This window comes from Bubalus kerabau, chromosome 5 (assembly GCF_029407905.1).
Source record: "Bubalus kerabau isolate K-KA32 ecotype Philippines breed swamp buffalo chromosome 5, PCC_UOA_SB_1v2, whole genome shotgun sequence".
Taxonomy (NCBI): Eukaryota; Metazoa; Chordata; class Mammalia; order Artiodactyla; family Bovidae; genus Bubalus; species Bubalus kerabau.
Window position 1 is genome coordinate 97,708,754 of NC_073628.1, and position 22,071 is coordinate 97,730,824.

Genomic DNA, 22,071 nt, shown 5'->3' on the forward strand with positions numbered 1-22,071 from the left:
GCTCTCTCCTGCCCTCCCCACCCAACCCCAAGGCTGCTGGAGCTCCCTGTCCACTGTCAGCCTCGAGGAGACTTGCTAGCAGGGTCTAGGCCCGGGAGGGTTTCCGGGGGCTACACAGACACACCCCTTAGGGGCAGACTCTGGTCTGGGACAGGCAGCTCTCTCTGTGCCCAGTTTTTAGATTCTGAGCCTCCATCTAGTAAACAAGCTTATATAGGAGGAAAAACCACTCCTGGAGCGGCAGGTCCCAGCTAATCTGGGCCACCAGTGGGGCATGGGGTAATGAACGTGGGCCCCGTGGAGTCGATGACAGAGGAGGTGGCCGGGGTCCCCGGAGCCACAGTAATTACAGCCTCTCTTGACCCTGCGTGGGATTCTTAGAGAGAAGGGGGAAAATTGCTGAAAACCCCCCTGAAAACCTCATGGAAGCAGAAATTAAAAATGAACTTTACAGCCCTTAGAAAGGCTGTCATTTTATTCCCCTTATTAATATTCTGAGGTTGGGAGCCTTTCCGTAAAAACATAATTAATTGAGGCCGCGCCGACAGTAAACAAGCAATTTCAAATTAAACCGAAATGACGGCGGCTTCATTTGCAAATGTGAACAGATTCTCAGAGCAGATAAATGAAGTCACCACATAAAGTGGAGACGGAGGGGAGAGGGGAGGGGGCAGAGAAGGGGCTGCTCGGAGAAGGCTTTGAGGGGTGACTTGATGGAGTCATTAATCTTTACCTGTCTGGGCCACGCTGCCACTCAGCTCCGACAGACTTGCCTCCATCCGCTCCAGCTGCTTCCGGTCCTCCCGGCCGCCCATGATGAGGGGGAGCAGGTACTTCTGCAGGGAGTGGGGGGTGCGTGAGGGATGGGTACATACCTGGGGTGACTCCCCAACCAGCTCTCCAATTCTACCCACCAACTTCCTCTCCATCACCCCTGGGCCTTGGAAACCCTAGGCCGACGCCATAAGTGAACAAGACATCCGAAAGTTAGAAAGGCTGCTAGTAGAACCAAATGAAAACTCCTGAGTCAGGACCAAAAGGAGGGAATGGGGAAACAAAAAAATCAATCTGACCAACTGCAATGGGGCACTGTTGTGTTCTTTCAGTTTTTTAAATGGTGCTATATATAGAGTTTCTGTGGCCAAGAATACTCAGAATTCTACTTTAGAAGTTGTATGATAAAACTGTAGAAGGTTATACAGGAAAGTGGTACCACTGGTGGCTTCCAGAGAGGAGCAGGAGGGAAGTTTGCGGTACATTTTTCTGAAGCTTTCACATCCTGCACCAAGGGAACAAATTATCCATTCAGAAAGAAGGGAGTAAAACTTAGAAATTATTGAAGAAACAAGATCAAAACCCACAGTAGATCTGCAGGGTGGTCACACCCAGTCTTTTCTAAAAGTCTTGTATCCTGTGAACAGGCTTCCTTCAGGTAAGAGTTAAATGCAGCTGGATTCTCCCAAAATGGAGACCCTGGGCAGAGGGGGAGGAAGGGGCAGAAGTGGGAGAAACTGACCACAAGGGGAAAAGGAAGGGGGTGCTGCGGAGCAAACCAAACAAGCGGCCCAGGACGCGGGGAGCCCAGACGAGGTGAGGATGAGAGTCCTGGAACATTCAGGAAGAAGGCAGGTGGGGTGCAGCCGCTGACTGATGGCCAGTTCGGAGGTGTGCAGGGTGGAGGTGGACGGCAAGCTGCCCACTGGGATTGCTGGATGAAAGAATCCGGGCTCCAAACTCCACAATCTCAGGACTCAGCGCCCGCCCATCTCAGAGGCCTGAGACCAGTCGCCAGTCTTACTGGGTGGTACCAGGGGTGCCCGGTGTGGGCCTTGCAGAGGTGGTAACTGGCAAGTATGACCAAAGGAGACTGGTTTTCATTCCATTTGAGGCGCAGACAGGAAAAGACAGCAACTGCTTCATTAAGGCTTGTGTACTGGGGGAGGGATAGGGGGTCTCTCACAGGGGTTTGTGGGAGAGCTCATTTCAAGAGCAACTCCTGAGTGAAGACCACCATTTAGGACACGTAGGGAAGCACTTCCTATTTTGCAAAGTGTTTTCCGACCTCTGTGTTAGTTTATTACCCACAACTTAGCTGAAACTCATCAAATGTAGCCTTATGTTCCAGGTTGGAAATTTCCTAAGTATAACGTCAAGAAATTCTATACATGTAACGGACTAAAACTCCATTTCGAAGATCAAAAATTCCAAGGAAAGGAACACATTCCCAGCCTGAATCTTCAGGTATTTATAAAATGAGAGCTTACGTCTCTTTTTTGCTTTTTAATTTAGCAGGTATTTTTAAAATTCTCTTGTCATGATCGTGACTGATCTTTTCTGTCTCTTCTTTCTTAAAGCAGAGACTAAAGATCAGAGCTTGGTGGAAACAACTGATGCTATCTCTGCTCAGCTCCAAGGGGAGCTACGCCTTCTCTTTCCACCAGATCACAGGCTGCCCGAGGGCAGCCACGTGACTAAGCGGGTCCTGCTCAGCAGAGCCAGGACAGGAATGGAGAGTTCTGTCTCAGCCGTTTCTCCTTCCTAGTGACTGTACGCACTTAGGGACTGAGATGACAGGCTTTGAGCACACAGGGAGAGTAGATGCACTGTGTCAGAGCGAGCAGTCCTGGGACCCACCACATCCTGCTTCCCAATTTCTAAGGTGGAAACTTCCAACTTCAAGAATAACTGTTACACTGAAAAGATCAACTTCACTTAAGTCAAAAATTAAGAGTCCCAGGAAGCAATGCAAAAACATGTTCCATGTGCTAAAAGTTACAACCTGAGGGAATCCCCTGGGGGTCCACTGATTAGGACTTCAAGCTTCCATACAGGGGGCACAGGTTTGATCCCTGGGATACTAAGACCTCACAAGATGCGTGGAACAGCGAAACAAACAAAGGTATGGCATGAGTCTGGATATTCATTCAGAGTCTTTTTCTTTTTTTTCCAGACTTTTTATTTTATATTGGGAGTATAGCCAATAGTTCAGATTCTTTTCTTTTTAAATCTCCAAACGAGGGATGGAGTTGCAGGTGGCCTCAGAAAGAAAGAAATCTCTCTCTGCAGGACCGGCAGAGGTTAAGTCCTCCAGCCACCAGTTTACCTTCTGTCTCTATTTTACCTACCCCGGCTCTGCATCTTCTAAAAAACACTCGCTTGCTTCAAATCAAAGTCAGTACGTGGTCACTAGTGTCTGATCAGGATCTGGTGTCAAAGAAGTAAATGTTACTTCACGCCTGCAGCTCTGCTGGAAGCAGTGAACTCTGGGGTCCTGGGGGCTGACTATGAAGACCGTGAAAAACCCTAGATTTACATGGAAGCCAACAAAATATACAGGAGGAAAAGGCAGTAAATATGATCACACTGAGTTTCTCAAAGCTGGTGTTAAATACTCAGGTGAAACAAGAGGGTACAGTGCGCCTGCAATGTGCTGGGAACACAGTCCTTTCCAGAGGAGCCCAGCTGCTCTGAGCATCACCACACCCTCTTGAGGCAGATCCTACTGTCCCGTTTTACAGGTGAGCCTGCCGAGCCTGCGGTCACACAGCTGCCGAGTGGCAGGGCCCGGATGTGACACTGGCAGCCGGGCTCCAGCCTCCGTGGTCTTAACTGCACATTGTTTTGTCTCTTACGAGGGTCCAGCCTGCTCAGAGCATGCCAGGAAACGTCCTCAGTACTTGACACGGCTCCGCGTCATGGGCCCCGTCACCCTGTGCAGCAGGCAGGCACTTGGAGGAGAGATTCTGTAGGTGAGGCTGGTCTGAAGGCCCTGAGCGCACCCACCTGGGTGGGGGCAGGACCAGGACTTGACCCGGACGCCCCTCCAGAAAGCACGTTCATCTGGGCACTCAGCCTCCATGTGCAGGCCCACTGCTGTCCCCACGCTCAGGGCAGCACCAAAGGGGTGCGGGGAGGGCGGCTTACCTTGTAGAGCTGGTGAAAGCCGAACGCGATCCCTGCCATGATGATGGCCAAGGCGCTGTAGTCTCTCCACCGGGAGCCCGCAGGGCCTGGGGTCAGGAGAAAAGCTGGGGTCAGGAGGAAAGGCCCTGGCGTCCCCTGGGGGCAAAGAGCGCGTGGACTCAGCCTCCTTGTCTCAGTCAGGGTGTGTCTTGTGCTCACATTGGGGGTGAGCATCAGAACGGGGCTCGGCTGTCTCCCTTCTCCTCCTGGGCCTCTAGACTGTACTGTGCCTGCCGTGGGGTGCTGTCTCAAGGGACTGAGGTGGGGGTAGGGGGAGAACAGCAGAGGCAATCTAAAGACCTGGGCACAGGCTCCATGCTCGAGGAATAAAGGATCCAGTGAGGGTGCTGTAGCATCCGGGTTGTTCGCGCGCACATGCCTCCCACATGAGCTGGGAGCCACCTGAGAGTTGGGGCCAGAGGCTGTGTCGCTGCCTGTTCAGCTTTATGAAGTTCCGACAGTGCACACAACGTGTGCTGAGGGCACGGCGGGTAGTGGTGGCGAGACCGCTGTCCTGTTCTGTTCTGGTCTCACTCAAGTGAGGCTGGAGAGAGGAGCAGCCCACACATGGCTGAATGAGCTGATGCCAGAAAGGGATCGAGAACACAGACAGGACAAGGTGAGGGGGGTGGCGGGGCCTCGGTGGAGGACAATGCTGAGACCTGTGGAGTCTTGGGGCACAGTGCTCCAGGCGGGGGACAAGGAAGTGCAAAGGCTGGGGTTGACCTGTGCTCAAGCAGATGGGGGAGCCCCTGGGCCTTCCCAAGGAGGGGGCATTGCCGGCCAAGAGAGACCAGAGAGGAGATGGGAGGAGTGGTGAGGGGAAAGGTGGGAAAGGCCGGGCCCAGCAGAGAACGCATCCAAGGAACCCGGCCGTCGCTTCACAAGCAGCGGGGTCGCTGACGGCTCTGAATCAGGGAGTAACGTGGTTGGCTCTGTGCTTTGGGAGAAAGACATGGGGAGCACCATGAACAGCTATGGCGGGTGGGGGCTGTGGAAGTGAGAAAGCAGGAAGAGACCACCACCAGGGCCACCAAAGGCAAGCGGGACAGGCCCAGGATGGAAGGTCTTGGGGATCCAGACATGGGCAGCTGGTCTACACACAGGAGTGGTCCCTTCAGCACAAAGCCCCTCCAACCCCTGAGTATGTCCTAGCTCCAAAGTGGGGAGGAGAGTTTTCTACTCTACAACCTTCCCATGAACTGCTCACGATGTGTTTTCAGGTCCATAATCTGATCTGACACCTGGGGACTCTGGGAGGTGCACAGGAAAGCATGAGCTCCATCTGGAGTGTCCATTGGAGCAGGCATGTCCAGGCTACCCAGCGGCCGTCTCTCAAGGGACCAGTCACGGGGTGTGGGGGGGGTGGCCAAGGGCCACTGTCTCCAGAACCATTGGTGGTGCAGGACACCCCCAGTCTGTGGACTCAACCTCGGCACCAGGGAACGTGACTCAAGGTATGCACCCAAGGCACATGTGCATGACAAGGACCTGGGACTGGGGGGGGAGCCTGTGGGAGACAGGGAGGAAGAGCCACCGCACTCCCGGGAACCCACATGTGGCCAGGCCCGGCTGAAGGCTTTGTCTGCTCCAGCCATCCCCTGCCTCCCTGGACCTGCAGGTACTGGCCACGTTCTGGCGCTTCACAACTGAAGGAGAGCAGGAGGCAGTGGTTCTGAAAGCCCCTGCTGGATGTGGACACGTGGGGAGGAGGGGCTGCTGGCACCCGGTCTGACTGGGGAACCCAGAGGCAAAGACCTCCATGGAGATGAGGGAGAAGCTCCCCGCTCCCTGAGCTGCTGAGAGGGGCTCCCAGGAGATGGAGACAGAGACGACAGTGATGGAGGAGGCTGGAAGAGGCTCTTCTTGCCCTACCCCCACCCCCCCCACCTGCTTGTGGATTCCACTTGAGTGGAATCAATGTGGCCCAACCCCTGCACAGACTGTAATCAACTCCCTTCTCTGGTTTACAGTTTCTGAATAGGAAACACACGCACATGGTCTGGGCTTCCCAGGTGGCTCAGTGGTAAACAATCCGCCTGCCAATGCCGGAGAAGCAAGAGACTCGGGTTCGATCCCTGGCTCAGGAAGAACCCCTTTTGGAGGAAATGGCAACCCATTCCAGTATTCTTGCTGGAGAATTCCATGGACAGAGAAGCTTGGCGAACTATAGTCCACGGGGTCGCAAAGAGTTGGCTACGACTAAGCACTCACGCACATACACACGCACGTGGTCTAACATCATGCAGCACACGTCAGTCTACTGCAAACAGGCTTCCTCCACCACCACAAACCTCTGTGCCCATAGTGTCGTCTTTATCCAGCCAAGAATTCTTATGCAAACATGAGGCAACACATACAGGCATTACTTTCTTTCCCCTTTCCCCATCTCTCATTCTTCTTTTTGGCTAAAGCTGCGTAATATTCCATTAAACAAACTCCCTACAGATGGACATTTAGATGATTTCTAGTCTCTTCCTGTTTCACTCAAAGCTGCCATCAGTAAGTGTGTACACACAGCCTCTCACATCCATGTAAAAGGCCATCTGTAAATGTGAACTCCTGGCAGGCTGGGTCAGAGGTACATGCACCAGCAGTTGTGAGACAGCCTGCCTAACTGTGCTCCCTGAGGTTTGAACCAGTTCATTCACAGCCACCCCAATGTAATGGGTTAATCACACACATAGATTTCTGCTAATACTAGAGCAAAAAAATAAAACACACTGCTTCACTCTAGCTTTAATTTGCATTTATCTTATTACAAGTGAGGAGTGAGCATCTTTTCATCTGCATCTCCATTTTGGTAACTGTATGCTCCCTACTTTTCTACTCCATTTCTTTATTAATTTCCTTCATCAATTCATGGAACCTTCTTATACAACAAGGAAATGAGCCCTTTTTCTGTGACAGAAGTTGTCAAAATTTTTCCTAGTATATTTTTCTTTTGACTCTGCTTCTGGTCTGCTTTTGTGGCATGCAGTGTCTTCCTGTTTACATACACTTACCCATCTACTCTTTTATGGACTGAGGGGTTTGGGTCATGGTGAGCCAGGACTCCCCCCTCCCCTCCAGGGTTGAGTAGTGACACTCAGGATCATGTCTACACACTGTCTCCAGAAGGGCGCTCTCCTGCTCTGACCAGCACAGAACACCCTCCTCTGATGTGGAGCGACTCAGATAAGCCACAACTGCTCGTGAAATGGAAAACTCTTGAGATCATCGAGGCAGACCTTTCACCGTGACCTTGAGAAGCTCCGAGTTCCATGCAGGCACCTATCTCTTCCCAGCCTGCTCTGTTCTGAGTGTCTTGGTTCCAAAATCCAGTGCAAGCTCGTTTTTAGGAGGAAATAGTGAAGATAGAATAACCATGCCACTTTTCAAAAGAGTCACTGTTCCATGGGGCTTCAATCCACCCCCAGAACATCCATCAGTGCTGCCCAAACCCCAGAGTACATTCGTATTCCAAGTGGGCACATGTCCAGAACGTTCTATCCCCAGTGATTTCTCAAATGCCCACTAAACATCTTATAAGAACACAGCTGCACTGGGCTGAGCACTGGACCAGAACCCCAAGTCTGCAGCACCCTTCTTCTTTCCTGCAAACACTCAGGGCATGCCTCTCATTCTGGGTACTGGAGCCCAGGCTGAGCAGATGCTGGAGGGTCAGGGGTCTGAGAATGAGGACCCCTCTGACAGCTGCTCCCCCTTCTGGAGAGTGCGACCTCCTGGAGCACAGGAGACACCTGTGGCTCCCTGTCGGCCGCACCTTCACCCCCGCGCTGCTCCTTGTTTCTGCCGTGCTCGCGTTAAGAACATTTTATTGCCCCCTGGTTTTCATTATTAATGAAAAGGGACCAGAATGATCTTTCCTAAAGTTCAGAGAGTCTATAAAGACAAGAAGCTGAAATGCCATTTTACTCGTTTTGGAGATGTGTGATACAATCCTGTCTTGTGGCAAAATGAAAAAAGAGGAAAACTAAGAAGGAGATAACTCTTCTTCCGCTGCACATCTTTCAAAGGGTACAGATCAGGATAGGGAGAAGGCACGTAGCGTGATGCCACACTGGCCCGCATCCCAAGCCACGACCACCTGCAGCCCTCGCGCTGCCTACCCTGGGGCCAATCGTTCCCAAGCTCAGTGTGAACCCCAGCAAGGGAGCCCAGGGCACCTGGGAGCTACATACAGCTTCCTGTCACTATGTTCCCAAATGTCCAGAAAATACAGTCAAGGGCAGAACACAGGGCCAGTTGCTCGTCTGCTCCAGCTCAGAAGTAAGGGAAGTGGAATGAACGAGCTCTTCCAACAGCTTCAGTGCCTCCAGGCTGACACGATGTCCAACTACACACAAGGCAGACCCTGGCCAAGCAGGCAAGAAGCTTCCACACCACCCACCAGATGGGTCTCCCAAAGGACAGCTTTCTCTTCTTTCCAAGTGCAGGCCATTTGACTGAAGGTGGAGAGCTTTGCTGTATTTAAAGAACCCAGGGACAATGGTATTTTTACTAGCATTCAGATTCTAACTGTCTCCAGCATTCGCCCAACAAGCGAGACCTGCCAGCTTGCCCAGGAGGCCCAGGGCTTTACCAACACCTCACAAGCTGGCCTCTGCCAGGGATGAAGACAGTTGATGGTGGCAGCATTTTTCATCCTGCACAACTGAGCATTTCCGGGACCACCTTCATGTCTGAGGCTGCAACAAGGTCAGAGGTTGAGCTCTTTGAAACTCAATGCCTTCCGACTCTCTCGAGGACTCCATCAACTAGCCTGAACTCAGACAGTGTCCCCGGGGCCCGCCTGCCCAGAGGCTCGGGTTGTGGGTGAATCCATAGCGTATGGCAGCTGGGTCAGGGGCAGAAGGGCTGCACCCTAAGGCTCCCTAACCCTTCACTGAATACCACCTAAGCCAATATTACTCAGCTCCTTTGGCTGTATCTCAATCTACCAAGAGATTGTCACCTGCAGGCGAGAACAGACATCATCAAATAAGAACACGTGCAGGGCAGGAATCACGCGCACAACACAGCAATGTTGAACTTGAAACCACTGAGCCAGAGACCCACAGACACCACAGAAATCCCACGATCCAGTAAAGAGGCATCAACAAAAGAGAGCCGAAAACTGTCATGAAACTATCTTGCTGAGACAATCTGTATCCAGGGCTGTGCTGGCTGACAACATGGAGATGCTATCTATCAAGTCCCTGGGGAGACTGGTGGCCTGAGCACAGGGCTGGGCAGTGGCAGGCACTGGGCAAGTCTAGCTGTGGTCCCCACCCCCAACCCATGGCTCACCAAGGCTGGAGCCAGGACTACACCGTGGTGGATCTAGCTTCTTAAATCATCCCATCAGTTCTGCTCGCAAGGCACCCTGAAAATTAAATGATAAGACAGGCTCATCCACAGCGAGGTCCTGGAATAAAGCCAGTCCGCCAAATCAGTGCTTGTTACAGCAAAGGACTGGCAGGCTAAAGGCACAGGGAGACTGATGACCAGCTGAACGGCACCACAGGCTGAGCTGAGGATGGCTGGCAGTGGCCAGAAAGACAAACCGACCCAGAGCACAGCGACTAGAAATAGAGCAGCTCGGCTCCGACAGAAGCACCTGGGCAGCCTGAAAGGCTGAGGGCACTACAGCAGCTCAAGAGCAGTCACACCTGGACATCCAAGGCCTGTCTTCGCATGAATATCCTGTGAAAGACGCTCTTTCCCACTTCTCCTGGGCTGTAACGCTATCAGCAGTGTCATCTTAGGCAGGAAGGACACTGAGAGGCACATCCGCAACCTCACCCACAGATTTAAAAATACGAGCTCTAATTAAACGGTAAGAATTTAGAAGAGTCCAGAAACAGACTCACACTTGAAAGGTAAACTGATTTTTGACAAAGAAGCCAAGGTAGTTCCATGGGAAAAGAATAATCTTCACAACGATTGTGCTGGGACAACTGGATATCCATAGGAGGGGTAAAAATGAACACTGACCCTTTCCTTACACCACACATAAAAGTTAACTCAAAACAGATCATGTACCTAAACCCAAAAGCAAAAACTATAGTGCTTCAGTAAGAAAACAGAAAAAAACAGAAGAAAATCTTCGCAACCTTGGGGTAGACAAAGATATCTTAAATACAAAAAGCATGAACCATAAAGAAAAAGAAAAAGATAAAACGGATATCATAAAAATGATATCCCAAAAACTTTTGGGGACTTCCTTGGCATCAAGTGGTTCATACTCTGCATTTCTGCTGCAGGGGGCAGGGGTTCGATCCCTGGTCTGAGAACTAAGATCCAGTATGCCACATGGTGTGGCCAAAAATTAAAAAAAAAAAAGAAAGAAAGAAAAATTAACTTTTGCTTTTCAAAAGGCCCTGTCAAGAATATATCTCTGTAGGCTGGAAGAAAACATCTGCAAAACATATATCTGATCAAGGACCTGTAACTAAAATATACAAAGAGCTTTTACAACTCAATAATAAAAAAGACAAACAAGGTGATTTTTTTTAAAAAAAGACTGGGCAGTAGACTGGAATAGACACTTCACAAAAGAGACATGAATGGCCATTAAGCACATGACAATATGCCTGACATCATCAGTCATTAGAGAAACACAAAATTATAATGAGATTCTATTACCTAAATGTTAGAATGGCTAAACTTAAAAAACTGAGAATACCAAGTGTTGACAAGGATGTGGAACTACTGAAATTCTCACACCTTGCTGATGGGAATGGAGAATGGCACAACCACTTTGGAAAATAGTTTTAACAATATCATACAAAGTTAAGCATACACCCAGCATGTGACTAAGGCATTCCACCCCTAGGTATTTACTTAAAAGAAAGGAAATATCTGTGCACACACAGACTTCTTGCATGTGAATGTCATGGACGCATTATTCATATAGCCCTAAACAGGCAACAATCCAAACAGGCATCAACAGTCAATGGATAAACAAGTTGTGAAACAACCATACAGTGAAGTCAGGAGTCAGCAAACCCTGGCACGCTCGCCAAGTCTCACGTCATCGTGCTTTTGTTCAGCTGTGAGTTCAGAACAGTTTTCATATTTTTAAAGGATGAGGGGGGAATGGTATATGTGACAGAAAGGTATAGCTCACAAAGCCTAAAATATTCATTATCTGGATCAATCTCAAAAGTGTTATGTTACGACACAATAGACTGTGCTATACGAGCCCATTTACATGAAATTTTAGTGTTTAGTTACAGTTTCGCATGAAACTTAGTGTCAGTTACATGAGTTAATTGAGTTACAGTATGTACAACTCATCAAACTGTACACTTGAAACGGATTAATTATATTGTGTATAATTATACTTCAAAGAAGCTGATTGGAAAAAAAAATTAAGAATCCAGAAACATAAGACTGCCGTATGACCAAGCAATCATACTCCTAGATGGTCACTCAGGGGGAATGAGAATGGACGTCCACACACATCCTCAGCATCATGAGTCCTGTAGCCGAAACTGCAAACAGCCTAAAGGCCCACCAACTGGTGAGCTGATGGACAAAATGTGGTCCAGCTGTACAATGGAATACTGTTTAGAAATGGGAAGGATGGAACCAGTGCTACACACTATCACATGAAGAATCTCAAAAATACGCCAGCTGAAAGAAGGCACATACAAGGGATCACACTCTGTTTGACTCTGTTTACCTGCCATGTTCGGCAAAGGTAAACTGACGGCAGTGGAAAGCAGGTGAGCGGTCACCTGGGGCTGAAGTGACAGTAACAGTAAACGGGCACAAAGGAGCTTATCTGGGGGGTGAAAGTGCTCGGAAACGGATATATATCGCTTCGTAAAGTTCCTAAAATCACTGAATTGGACACTTGAGATGGGAGTTTAGTAATTGTAAAATATACCTCAACAGCTTAGAAAATTTTAAGTAAGGCTATAAACGGACCAATGAATACATAAACAACTGCATTTTGATAAAGGGACACATAACTCAACGGGGACAGGACAATGTTTTTAACCTCTGGTGGTGACACAACAGGATAACCATCAGGAAAACATGAACCTTGACCTTCACATTACACCCACACAAAAATTAACTGAGAGTGAATCACAATCTCAACAGAAAAGCGAAAACAATGAAACTTCAAGAAGAATACACAGGAGAAAATCTTTCTAACCTTGGGGTAAGCACAGGCTTCATAGCTAGGACACAAAAACCATGAATTGTTGGGGGAAAAAAAAGATGTATGTCATCACATTTTAAATTTCTTGTTTTTCAAAAGGCAACGTAAAGCAAAAGCAAAAGAAAAAGCTAGCCACAGACTGGGAGGAAATACTAACCATGCATATATCTGACAAAGAACTTGAATGCAGAATATACAAGAACTCTTCCAACCCAATAATAAGATAATTTAAAATGGATAAAGATTGGAACAGTCACTTGACAAAAAAAGATATGTAAATGGACAAGCATATAAAAAGATGCTCAACGTTGTTAGTCTTCACAGAAATGTAAACTCAAACCACTATGAGTTTCCACTATACACACACGAAAGTTGCTAAAATTAAAAAGAGGGAAAATATCAGCTGTTAGTGAGGATATGCAATAACTAGGGGCTCTTGTACACTGCAGATGGGAATGAAAAACAGTATAACCACTTTGAAACAGTTTGGCAATTTCTTATAAAGTGAAACTTACACTTAACCTATGACCTAGTAATTCCACTCCCAGACATTTACACAAGAGAAACAAAAACATATGAAGACTTGTACACAAATGTTTAAAAGAGCTTTACTCCTAACAGCTCAACACTGAAAACAGTCCAAAGCCTGAAGTCCATCAACGGTAAATGGACACACAAACCACAGAGTGTCCTTAACGCGGGACATGGCTCTGTGATAAAGGAGGGAATTTCTGATCTGTTCAACAATCTAGATGGATCTCAAATACATGATGCTGAGCGAAAGAAACCAGACATGAGAGAAGACATAAGATATGATTTTCTTCATACAAAACTAGGAAAGAGGAGTCTAATGGGCAGCAACAGAGAGCAGACCAGGGGTTCCCCTGGAGTCAGGACAGGATGGGCTGCCTGGGAACAGGTCACGGGGAATCGTCTGGGGTACCAGAAATGCTCCACAAAGTGGTCACGACAGCCACAGAAAAGTGAACACTTGTCAAAACTCAAACTGTACAACAAAAATGGGTGCATTATTTTACATAAAACATACCTCACCATGTGTGCTAAGTTGCTTCAGTTGTTACTGCATGGACCACAGCGTGTTAGGCTCCTCTGTCCATGGGATTCTCCAGGTAAAAATACTGGAGTTGCCATGACCTCCTCTAGGGGGTCTTCCTGACCCAGGGGTCAAACGCATCTCTTACGTCCTCTGCATTGGCAGGTGGATTCTTTACCACTAGCACCACCTGGGAAGCCCCATATCTCAATTAAGTTGTCTTTTAAAGTCTGTTAAGAAATTAAAAAAAAAAAAAGAGCCATTGTTCAGTCACTCAGTTGTGTCCGACTCTTTGCAACCCCATGGAATGCAGCATGCCAGACTTCCCTGTCCTTCACCATCTCCCAGAGCTTGCTCAAATTCATGTCCATTGAGTTGGTGATGCCATCCAACCATCTAGTCCTCTATTGTCCCCTTCTCCTCCTGCCGTCAATCATTCCCAGCATCATGGTCTTTTCCAATGAGTCAGTCCTTCGCATCAGGTGGACAAAGTATTGGAGCTTCAGCATCAGTCCTTCCAATGAATATTCATGGTTGATTTCCTTACGGATTGATCTCCTTGTAGACCAAGGGACTCTCAAGAGTCTCCTCCAACACCACAGCTCAAAAGCAACAATTCTTCAGTGATCAGCCTTCTTTATGGTCCAACTCTCACACTAATATAAGACTACTGGAAAAACCACAGCTTTGACTATACAGACCTTTTTTGGCAAAGTAATGTCTCTGCTTTTTAATATATTGTCTAGGTTTGTCTTTGCTTTTCTTCCAAGGAGCAAGCATCTTCTAATTTCATGGCTGCAGTCATTATCTGCAGTGGTTTTGGAGCCCCCAAAAATAAAGACTCTCACTGCTTCCATTGTTTCCTCAACTATTTGCCAGGGAGTGACAGGACTGGATGACATGACCTTAGTTCTTTGAATGCTGAGTTTTAAGCCAGTTTTTTCACTCTCCTCTTTCACCTTTATCAAGAGGCTCTTTAGTTCCTCTTCACCTTCTGCCATGAGGATGGTGTTATTTGCCTATCTGAGGTTACTGATATTTCTCCCAGCAATCTTGATTCCAGTTTGTGCTTCATCCAGCCCAGCATTTTGTATTATGTACTCTGCATATAAGTTAAATAAGCAGGGTGACAATATACAGCCCTGACATACTCCTTTCCCAATTTGGAACCAGTCCATTGTTCCATGTTTGGTTCTAACTTGCTTCTTGACCTGCATACACGTTTCTCAAGAGGCAGGTAAGGTGGTCTGGTATTCCCAATTATTTAAGAATTTTCCACAGTTTGTTGTGATCCACACAGCCAAAGGCTTTAGTGTAGTCAATAAAGCAGAAGTAGATGTTTTTCTGGAATTCTCTTGTTTTTTCTATGATCCAGTGGATGTTGGCAATTTGATCTCTGGTTCCTCTGTCTTTTTCAAATCCAGCTTGTACATCTGGAAGTTCTCAGTTCATGTACTGTTGAAGCCAGGTTTGGAGGATTTTGAGCATTACTCTGGTAGCATGTGAGATGAGTGCAATTGTGCAGTAGTTTGAACATTCTTTGGCATTGCCCTCCTTTGGGACTGGAATGAAAACTGACCTTTTCCAGGCCTATGGCCACTGCTGAGTTTTCCAAATTTGCTGGCATATCGAGTGCAGCACTTTAACAGCATCATCTTTTAGGATTTGAAATAGCTCAGCTGGAATTTCATCACCTCCACTAGCTTTGTTCATAGTAAAGCTTCCTAAGGCCCACATGTTTTCACACTCCAGGATGTCTGACTCTAGGTGGGTAGCCACACCATCGTGGTTATACAAGTCAATAAGATTTTTTTTGTATAGTTTTGTATATTCTTGCTAACTCTTCTTAATACCTTCTGCTTTTGTTAGGTCCACACCGCTTCAGTCCTTTATTGTGCCCATCTTTGCATGAAATGTTCCCTTGGTATCTCTAATTTTCTTGAAGAGATCTCTAGTCTTTCTCATTCGATTGTTTTCCTCTATTTCTTTGCATTGATCACTTAGGAAGGCTTTCTTATCTCTCCTTGCTATTCTTTGGAACTCTGCATTCAGATGGATATATCTTTCCTTTCCTCCCTTGTCTTTAGCTTCTCTTCTTTTCTCCGCTATTTGTTAAGGCCTCCTCTGAGAACCATTTTGCCTTTCTTTTTCTTGGGGATGGTTTTGATCACTGCCTTCTGTACAATGTTACAAACCTCTGTCCATAGTTTTTCAGGCCCTCTATCAGATCTAATCCCTTGAATCTGTTTGTCACTTCCACTGTATAATGTAAGGGATTTGATTTAGGTCACACCTGAATGGCCTAATGGTTTTCCCTGCTGCTGCTGCTAAGTCGTTTCAGTCGTGTCCGACTATGCGACCCCATAGCCGGCAGCCCACCAGGCTCCCCTGTCCCTGGGATTCTCCAGGCAAGAACACTGGAATGGGTTGCCATTTCCTTCTCCAATGCATGAACGTGAACAGTGAAAGGGAAGTCACTTAGTCGTGTCTGACTCTTCGCAGCCCCACGGACTGCAGCCTACCAGGCTCCTCCGTCCATGGGATTTTCCAGGCAAGAAAAGTGGGTTGGAGTGGGTTGCCATTGCCTTCTCTGAATGGTTTTCCCTACTTTCTTCAATTTAAGTCTGAATTTTGCAATAAGGAGTTCATGATCTGAGCCACAGTCAGCTCCTGGTCTCTTTTTTCCTGATTGTATACAGTTTCTCCATCTTCAGCTGCAAAGAATATAATCAACCTGATTTCATATTGACTATCTGGTGATGTCCATGAGTAGAGTTGTCTCGTGCTGTTGGAAGAGGGTGTTTGCTTTTTAAAAGAGAGAGCTAAAGGAAGTCAGCAGTGACTGAAACAATACCCAGCAGGGTGGGCTCTAAGTTCTCTCTCTGCTCAGTGAAGCAACTGACATCAAAGGAAGAAGCAAGAGGTGAGAGTTCTAAATCAACTTTTTAAATGTACTCTGTATTGACACATATAAAAGAATAATACAACATTTAGATAAGTTATGAAACATGATAGTAAGATTAACAATCCTAAACCCACCTACTTAACCAGTTAAAACTTTCCAAACACCGCGGAAACTAGCCACGTCTTCCTCTCCACTCAGAAGTAACCATTATCCTGAACTTAGTATTGATTCCAACTCAACCTTTCTCTGGGATATGAACACTGAGAACACGCCCATCAGGACAAGGACTGCATTGCTCAGCCTTCATGCAGAAAGGCATGGCTGCAAGGCTGACTTGCAGCCAATGGGGACCAGAGGGAAGGCATGTGGGTGACTTCCAGGAAGTGTCCTTAGAAGGTGACTTGCCTTTGCCTTCCCTCTGCCCAGTCTTGCTTGTGGGAGAGCAGAGGGGACAGCTGGCGCTGCAGCAGTCACACTGGGGCACGAGCTACATGACCGCCAGGCGTGAGCGCTGCCGGGGTCCCCGAGGACCACAGAGCCAGTGCGGCCGCCTCGACTGCCTATGTTTACTTAGAGAAAGAGTTTTGTTTAAACCACTCTTATTCGTTGCAGAATCTTATACAACTAGCACAGGCTGCACTGTTCGCACAGCCATGATCCTAGCTACTTCCAGCACCAAACACTCTGTCAGTGGTCTAAGAAATCTAAGGAGAGGACTTCTCCACTCGATAGTTTAAGGTAATGCTTATGGTTTTCAATAACCACACATGGTGTTTACTCAGCACCCACAAGGCACCACACCAAGCATAACACAAAGCAAAGAAAACAGACAGGTGCTGGCCCTTGAAGAGCTGCTATTTTCAACCAGTCACAGGGACAAAAGAAGAAAAACAGTTTCCTCAAAATTAGAGAAATGCCTCCTCTATCAGCAAACCAGTAACTTTTATGTAGTATAGAAGGTGAAATCTGTGTGCTAAACTTGACAGAGAAATGGAAGAGAGAGAAACAGATTCCTCCCCTTTTATTTCTTGGTGGGAACAGGGAGGCCGTCCATAGCGCTTCCATTTACAGTCTGTTCTAGATCCACTTCCACTGCCTCCCATCCCCACTTCTAGGTGCCACCCAGGACCTGTCTCCTCCATAAGGCCTGACCTGAGACCAGCACCTGGGGGTTTCCTTTGTTCTTAAATCCCAAAAGCTCTTACCACTCACACCATACAAGATGGCATGGGTTAGCAATGCCTGTCCTCTACTTCCACAGCTGTTGGGCCCAGAGGACACAGGAGGCCTCAATGACTGGCTACCTGGGCAGCACACCCGACACCCCACTTTAAGTTGAGGGTATCACCCAGCACTTTTCAATTCTCAAGCACATGTCTACCACCATTTATTCATTTAACAAGTGTTTCTAGAACACTTGCTAAATCAGAGCCTCGGGCCATAGATTGAAAACAAAAACAAAACCCTCTGAATTCAAGGAACTCACAGCTTAATCTGCAGTGAGGAAACGTTTCAGGGCCGTGTGGTGGCAAGCCGGGGACTGACGGAGGCCAGGGGCACCCCAGGCCCCGTCAGGATGGAGGCATTTGAAAGGGAGTTACACCTGCCCCATTCAGCACAACCCCAGGGTGTCTTCTCTAATTCCCCATGCAGCACCTGCTTGGATGGCACAAATAATTTTAATATCAGTCTAAGAATTATACGGTCAAAAGGTTAATATGGCCTCATGAATAATTAGACGATGGATTTCCAAGTATGAAGTCCATGTGATTTTGACTGTCCTCCGTCAGGGTGATGACCTGGCTGTCACCTTCTTCTCAAGTCGTCTCTTCTGATACTCCCATCCCATGGTGCAGCCACTCTGACCATCACACGGGTTCACGTCCATGTGGCTTCGCTTTAGCTTGGACGCTCAGGTCCGTCCTGTCTAGTCAGGGCAGCCATCCAAGCCCCAGGTCCGGTTAGGCCCCTCCCACTCTCTGACGTGCCCTTCACCTTGTCCGTCCCACCAGCCTCACCTGGGCTGACCTCACAGCACTGCTGTGTTCCCCTAACTGCCTTTCCTACTGGACATGAGGGCTGGAGGGAGTGACCAGCCAGGCCTCAATTGTTCCATCCCTGGGGTCCCACACAACACCTGGCACACAGCAGGCATTTGGCAGTAAATGCTCGCCCAGGGACGCAGGACAATCAAGGCTAAGTTTCTGTTACTAAACAGGCCAGAGGGAAAACAGCCTGAGGAAGAACACACTTTCTCTCTCAGAAGTCCTAATGAAATGTCAAAGCCTTTCACCAACCTCAGACGTTTACATCCTATTTTAAGAAGAGACAACTGAAGCTGTAGGGCAGTCTTTAAAAAAGCCTAAACTGTTTATCAAAGACAGTAGGCGGGGGGGAGGATATTTAAGCCTAAGAAAAATTATTATCGTATAAAATTTACACTGATTGTGCCTGTATCTCAAAGCTACCTTGATTCTTGTCTCTTTGGGAGGAAAGAAGAAAAGTCTGCTTAGAATGAATGAATCAATCAAGCATTTATCAGGACTTAACCTTTGGGACTCTGTTAGGCTCTGCACAGACACATACACTGACTCCTGCTTTGAAGTTGAACAAAAAGAAACCAAACCAAGAAGAGAGAATGTCAGCGTTCCCCTCGCATCCTGATCTGACTTCTGAGCTCATCCCGACTTCCTTTCAAGCCCTGACAACACCGGTTTATTCTCACACCAGGTGACACCAAGCTTCCCCTCAGTGTCAACCTCCCACCACTTCCACAAAGCCTTCTCCGACTTCTCGAGCCCACATTAATTTTTCTCTTTTCTGCATTCCTGTGGAGTTTCTTGTCTGTATAATTAATTTTGGCATTAAATCACAATGTCTTATATTATTATCTTTTTCTTAAGAGTTTATCTTATCTCTCTCAGAGAGCCTGTAAGAATCTTAAAGATCATGTTTTAAATCTCTCGTGACACTGTACTGAGCTTACAGTTGTTGCTGCTGTTTAGTCCCTCAGTCATGTCCGACTCTTTGCGACCCCAGATGCCTCTGTCCATGGGATTTCCCAGGCAAGAATACTGGAGTGAATTGCCATTTCCTTCTCCAGGGGATCTTCCCCACCTGGGATCAAACCTGTGTCTTCTGCACTGCAGGCAGATTCCTTACCGTCGAGCCACTGGGGAAGCACTTGTCTGTGATCTACTGTAAATCTTTCTACTTGTGCTCAGAACCAACTCCATATTCTTTTCCAACCTTCCCAGGAAACATATATTATTATTTCATTTTCCTTGTATATTCAAACTACCTCCCTCTCAAATAGTCTCCCAATGCCTTTTAAATACGCTTGAGAGTCTCACCATAGGTGCTTCATAAACACTGGTGACCTGAACTGGTCCCAATCTGGTGGGTCTCCATGTTCTCTTTGCTGACACTGGCATTTGCTAACACCTCAAAGTCAACCACAGATATCAAAAGAGGAACCGAGTGGGACATCTGCCACCAAGTGGGAGGGCAGGCAAGAGGTGATGATCTGTGAGCACTGTGCTCCCAGGGGTGGTCTTGGAAAAACCACCCTCCCCCAGATGTGAGCGTTTTGGGGCTGAGCCCAAAAAATCCCATTTTCTAGGCTTGGGCTCAGAGATGGAATGTCCTTAAAAAGCCAAGAAATGGGAAGGAAAGGCTGCCCAAGCTCCAAATGTAAAATCGGCAGGAACACACATGAATGGAGGCCATAAATCCCTCCCAGGACTCAGACAATGCCTTGGTGATAAGCATGCAGATTGCACACCTAGTTCAGCAACTCCCCTGAGTTTGCTTGTAATTAAGGGGGTTAGAAAGGTAAAAAAAATATATAAACCCAATTAATCATTTAAATATTTAAAGTCAGATTTTTTTCCCTCACTCCAGGATTAGTATATTTCATAACGCCAACAGCAGACAGCCCGGGTTTTTACTGGGGTTCATTTTAGAGCATGTTTAAACTAGTCAGATTGAGTGATGCTTCCAGCAACTAATCGCATGTCAAATAAAAGATATTTTATGTAATAAATTACCGCTACAAGTAATTCAAATGTCATTTATCAGTTTTATTATCAGTCAGGCAAAGTCTTGTTTCTCTATATTAATCAAAATCAAGCTTTTTTTTTTTTTTGGAGTAGTTTTGACACCTCTTGGCAAAAGTACAGAAGTGGAGAGGGAGAGTCACCCCCCGAGCTGAGAGGAGCAGGGTAACGGTACAAGAAGAGTGAAGCTCGACACTGACAACTAAAAACTCCAGGTATTTAAAATTACCATTACCATTGTTTTTATACTAGTGTCAAAGCAGGAAGGAGTCTGTCTCTAAGAAGATGTATTTTATTTTTAGGGCTAGGAGACTCTTAAAAATATTCCTACCTAAATACCTAAACGGAGCAATGGTTTTTCTCAGAGAGATCTGGGCAGGAGAGTGATTGAAATGACTGAATGCCCCCCCCCACCCCCATTCTTCTGCCCCTCTCAAAGAGGCGCGCATTTTAACCCTTTGTGCCCACTGAACGTAGGCAAATGTATGATGTTTTAGGCCAATGCTGTGACTCACAGAATAATCTGTTCTGAGCAAGAAGTTGCCAAGTAGCCAGGAGACCGGCTCGGCATTAAGTCACGAAGGGAACAGCTGGAACAGAACAGATGTGCATCTTAGAGAATTCTGCACCCCAGCTGCCACTACCCGTCCTCAACGAATCCCACCAAACCCTGGGCCCAGGGACACAACTGCAGAAAAAGTGCAGAGATTCAGCCTTTGATTTAAAAGAAACACGGAGCGTGTGTAGTGACCCAAGGCAAAACAATGGATCGACAAGAACGTTAGCCAGGAAGAATGGAGTCCCAGGCTGGCGAAGGCACCCCCCTGGCTCGGAGGCCCCGGGACGAGGCTCGGCACCTGCACTGGCTCTCTGGCCTGGCCGCGACCAGGCGACCAAGGATGAGACCAACTGGAGTTCCTGGCACCTGGCCTCACTGCCCAGCCTTATCCAGGAGTCAAAGGAAAGGCAACGTCTAAATGAGACTTGTAACACACAAAGTAGATTCTAACCCGCTGCCTGGCCCCTGTGCTGTCTATACGGATGACTGCACCTCCCTGTCTATGGGAAAGACGGCAAAGTGGGGGCCAAAAGGTGGTTCCAGGTCATGTGGTGGGGGTCAAAACGAGTCTGGCATTTGAAATTGTGCATTTTAAAATTGGATATCTAACACTTTAAAAGCATGTGTTGAAAAAATTAAAACTTCTGAGATAGACAATTATTGAAGAGGCATTTTGAAAGACAGCAAATCCAAGGCTGAGGTCTTCACACAAAACTGAGCAATTTTCCATTGATTTGGAGTCAATTTTAACCTTTTTAGATTTTTCATAAGTGACTTAAAGATGGGGTTCTGCCTCTATTTTGGAAGCGTACATTTATTACTGGCTTAAAGAATCTTTATTCCTAAAAACATTTTTCATTTAACAACAACAAAAAGCTCTCATGGGTCATGTTCTCATGTAACAATTAAAAGTTGCATTCAAAAGGACCTTCACATTTAATCTGAAATTCTCTCACAGACTGCCATTATATAAATACATGTGGTATAGCCAGGACAAGGAAGGAAGGAAGGAAGAAGAGGGGTGGGGTAGGGAGGGCTAGCTTAAACCTACTAATATTAACTTTAAAAGATAAAACTAGGAGACAAATTATTTCAGTGACCAAACAAGAATGTATCCATGAATTAGATGTTTATGTTCTTATTAGCAAAACAGTAACATGGGCTTCCCTAGTGGCTGAGATGGTAAAGAATCTGCCTGCAATGCAGCAGACCTGGGTTCGATCCCTGTGTCCAGAAGACTCCCTGGAGAAGGGAATGGCAACCAATTCCAGTGTTTTTGCCTGGAAAATCCCATAGACAGAGGAGCCTGGTGAGCTACAGCCCATGGGGTCAAAAAAGAGTCAGACACTATTGAGCAACTAACACTTCAACATG

The 22,071-nt window shown here is 47.2% G+C and overlaps 1 protein-coding gene across 6 annotated transcripts in view; it reads right to left on the reverse strand.

Annotated features, from left to right (window-relative positions):
• PEX14 (peroxisomal biogenesis factor 14) overlaps positions 1-22,071 on the reverse strand; it is a 147,840-nt gene that overhangs the window by 12,444 nt on the left and 113,325 nt on the right. For all 6 annotated transcript variants that reach the window (XR_008714948.1, XM_055582348.1, XM_055582346.1 and 3 more), the window contains 2 exons: positions 3,925-4,010; positions 734-836 (listed from right to left, as the gene is read on the reverse strand). Coding sequence is in view for 5 of the 6 variants with exons in the window: in XM_055582348.1 (XP_055438323.1) it covers positions 734-836; positions 3,925-4,010 (189 nt within the window). In the remaining variant the exon portion in view is untranslated. The remainder of the gene's footprint in view (positions 1-733; positions 837-3,924; positions 4,011-22,071) is intronic.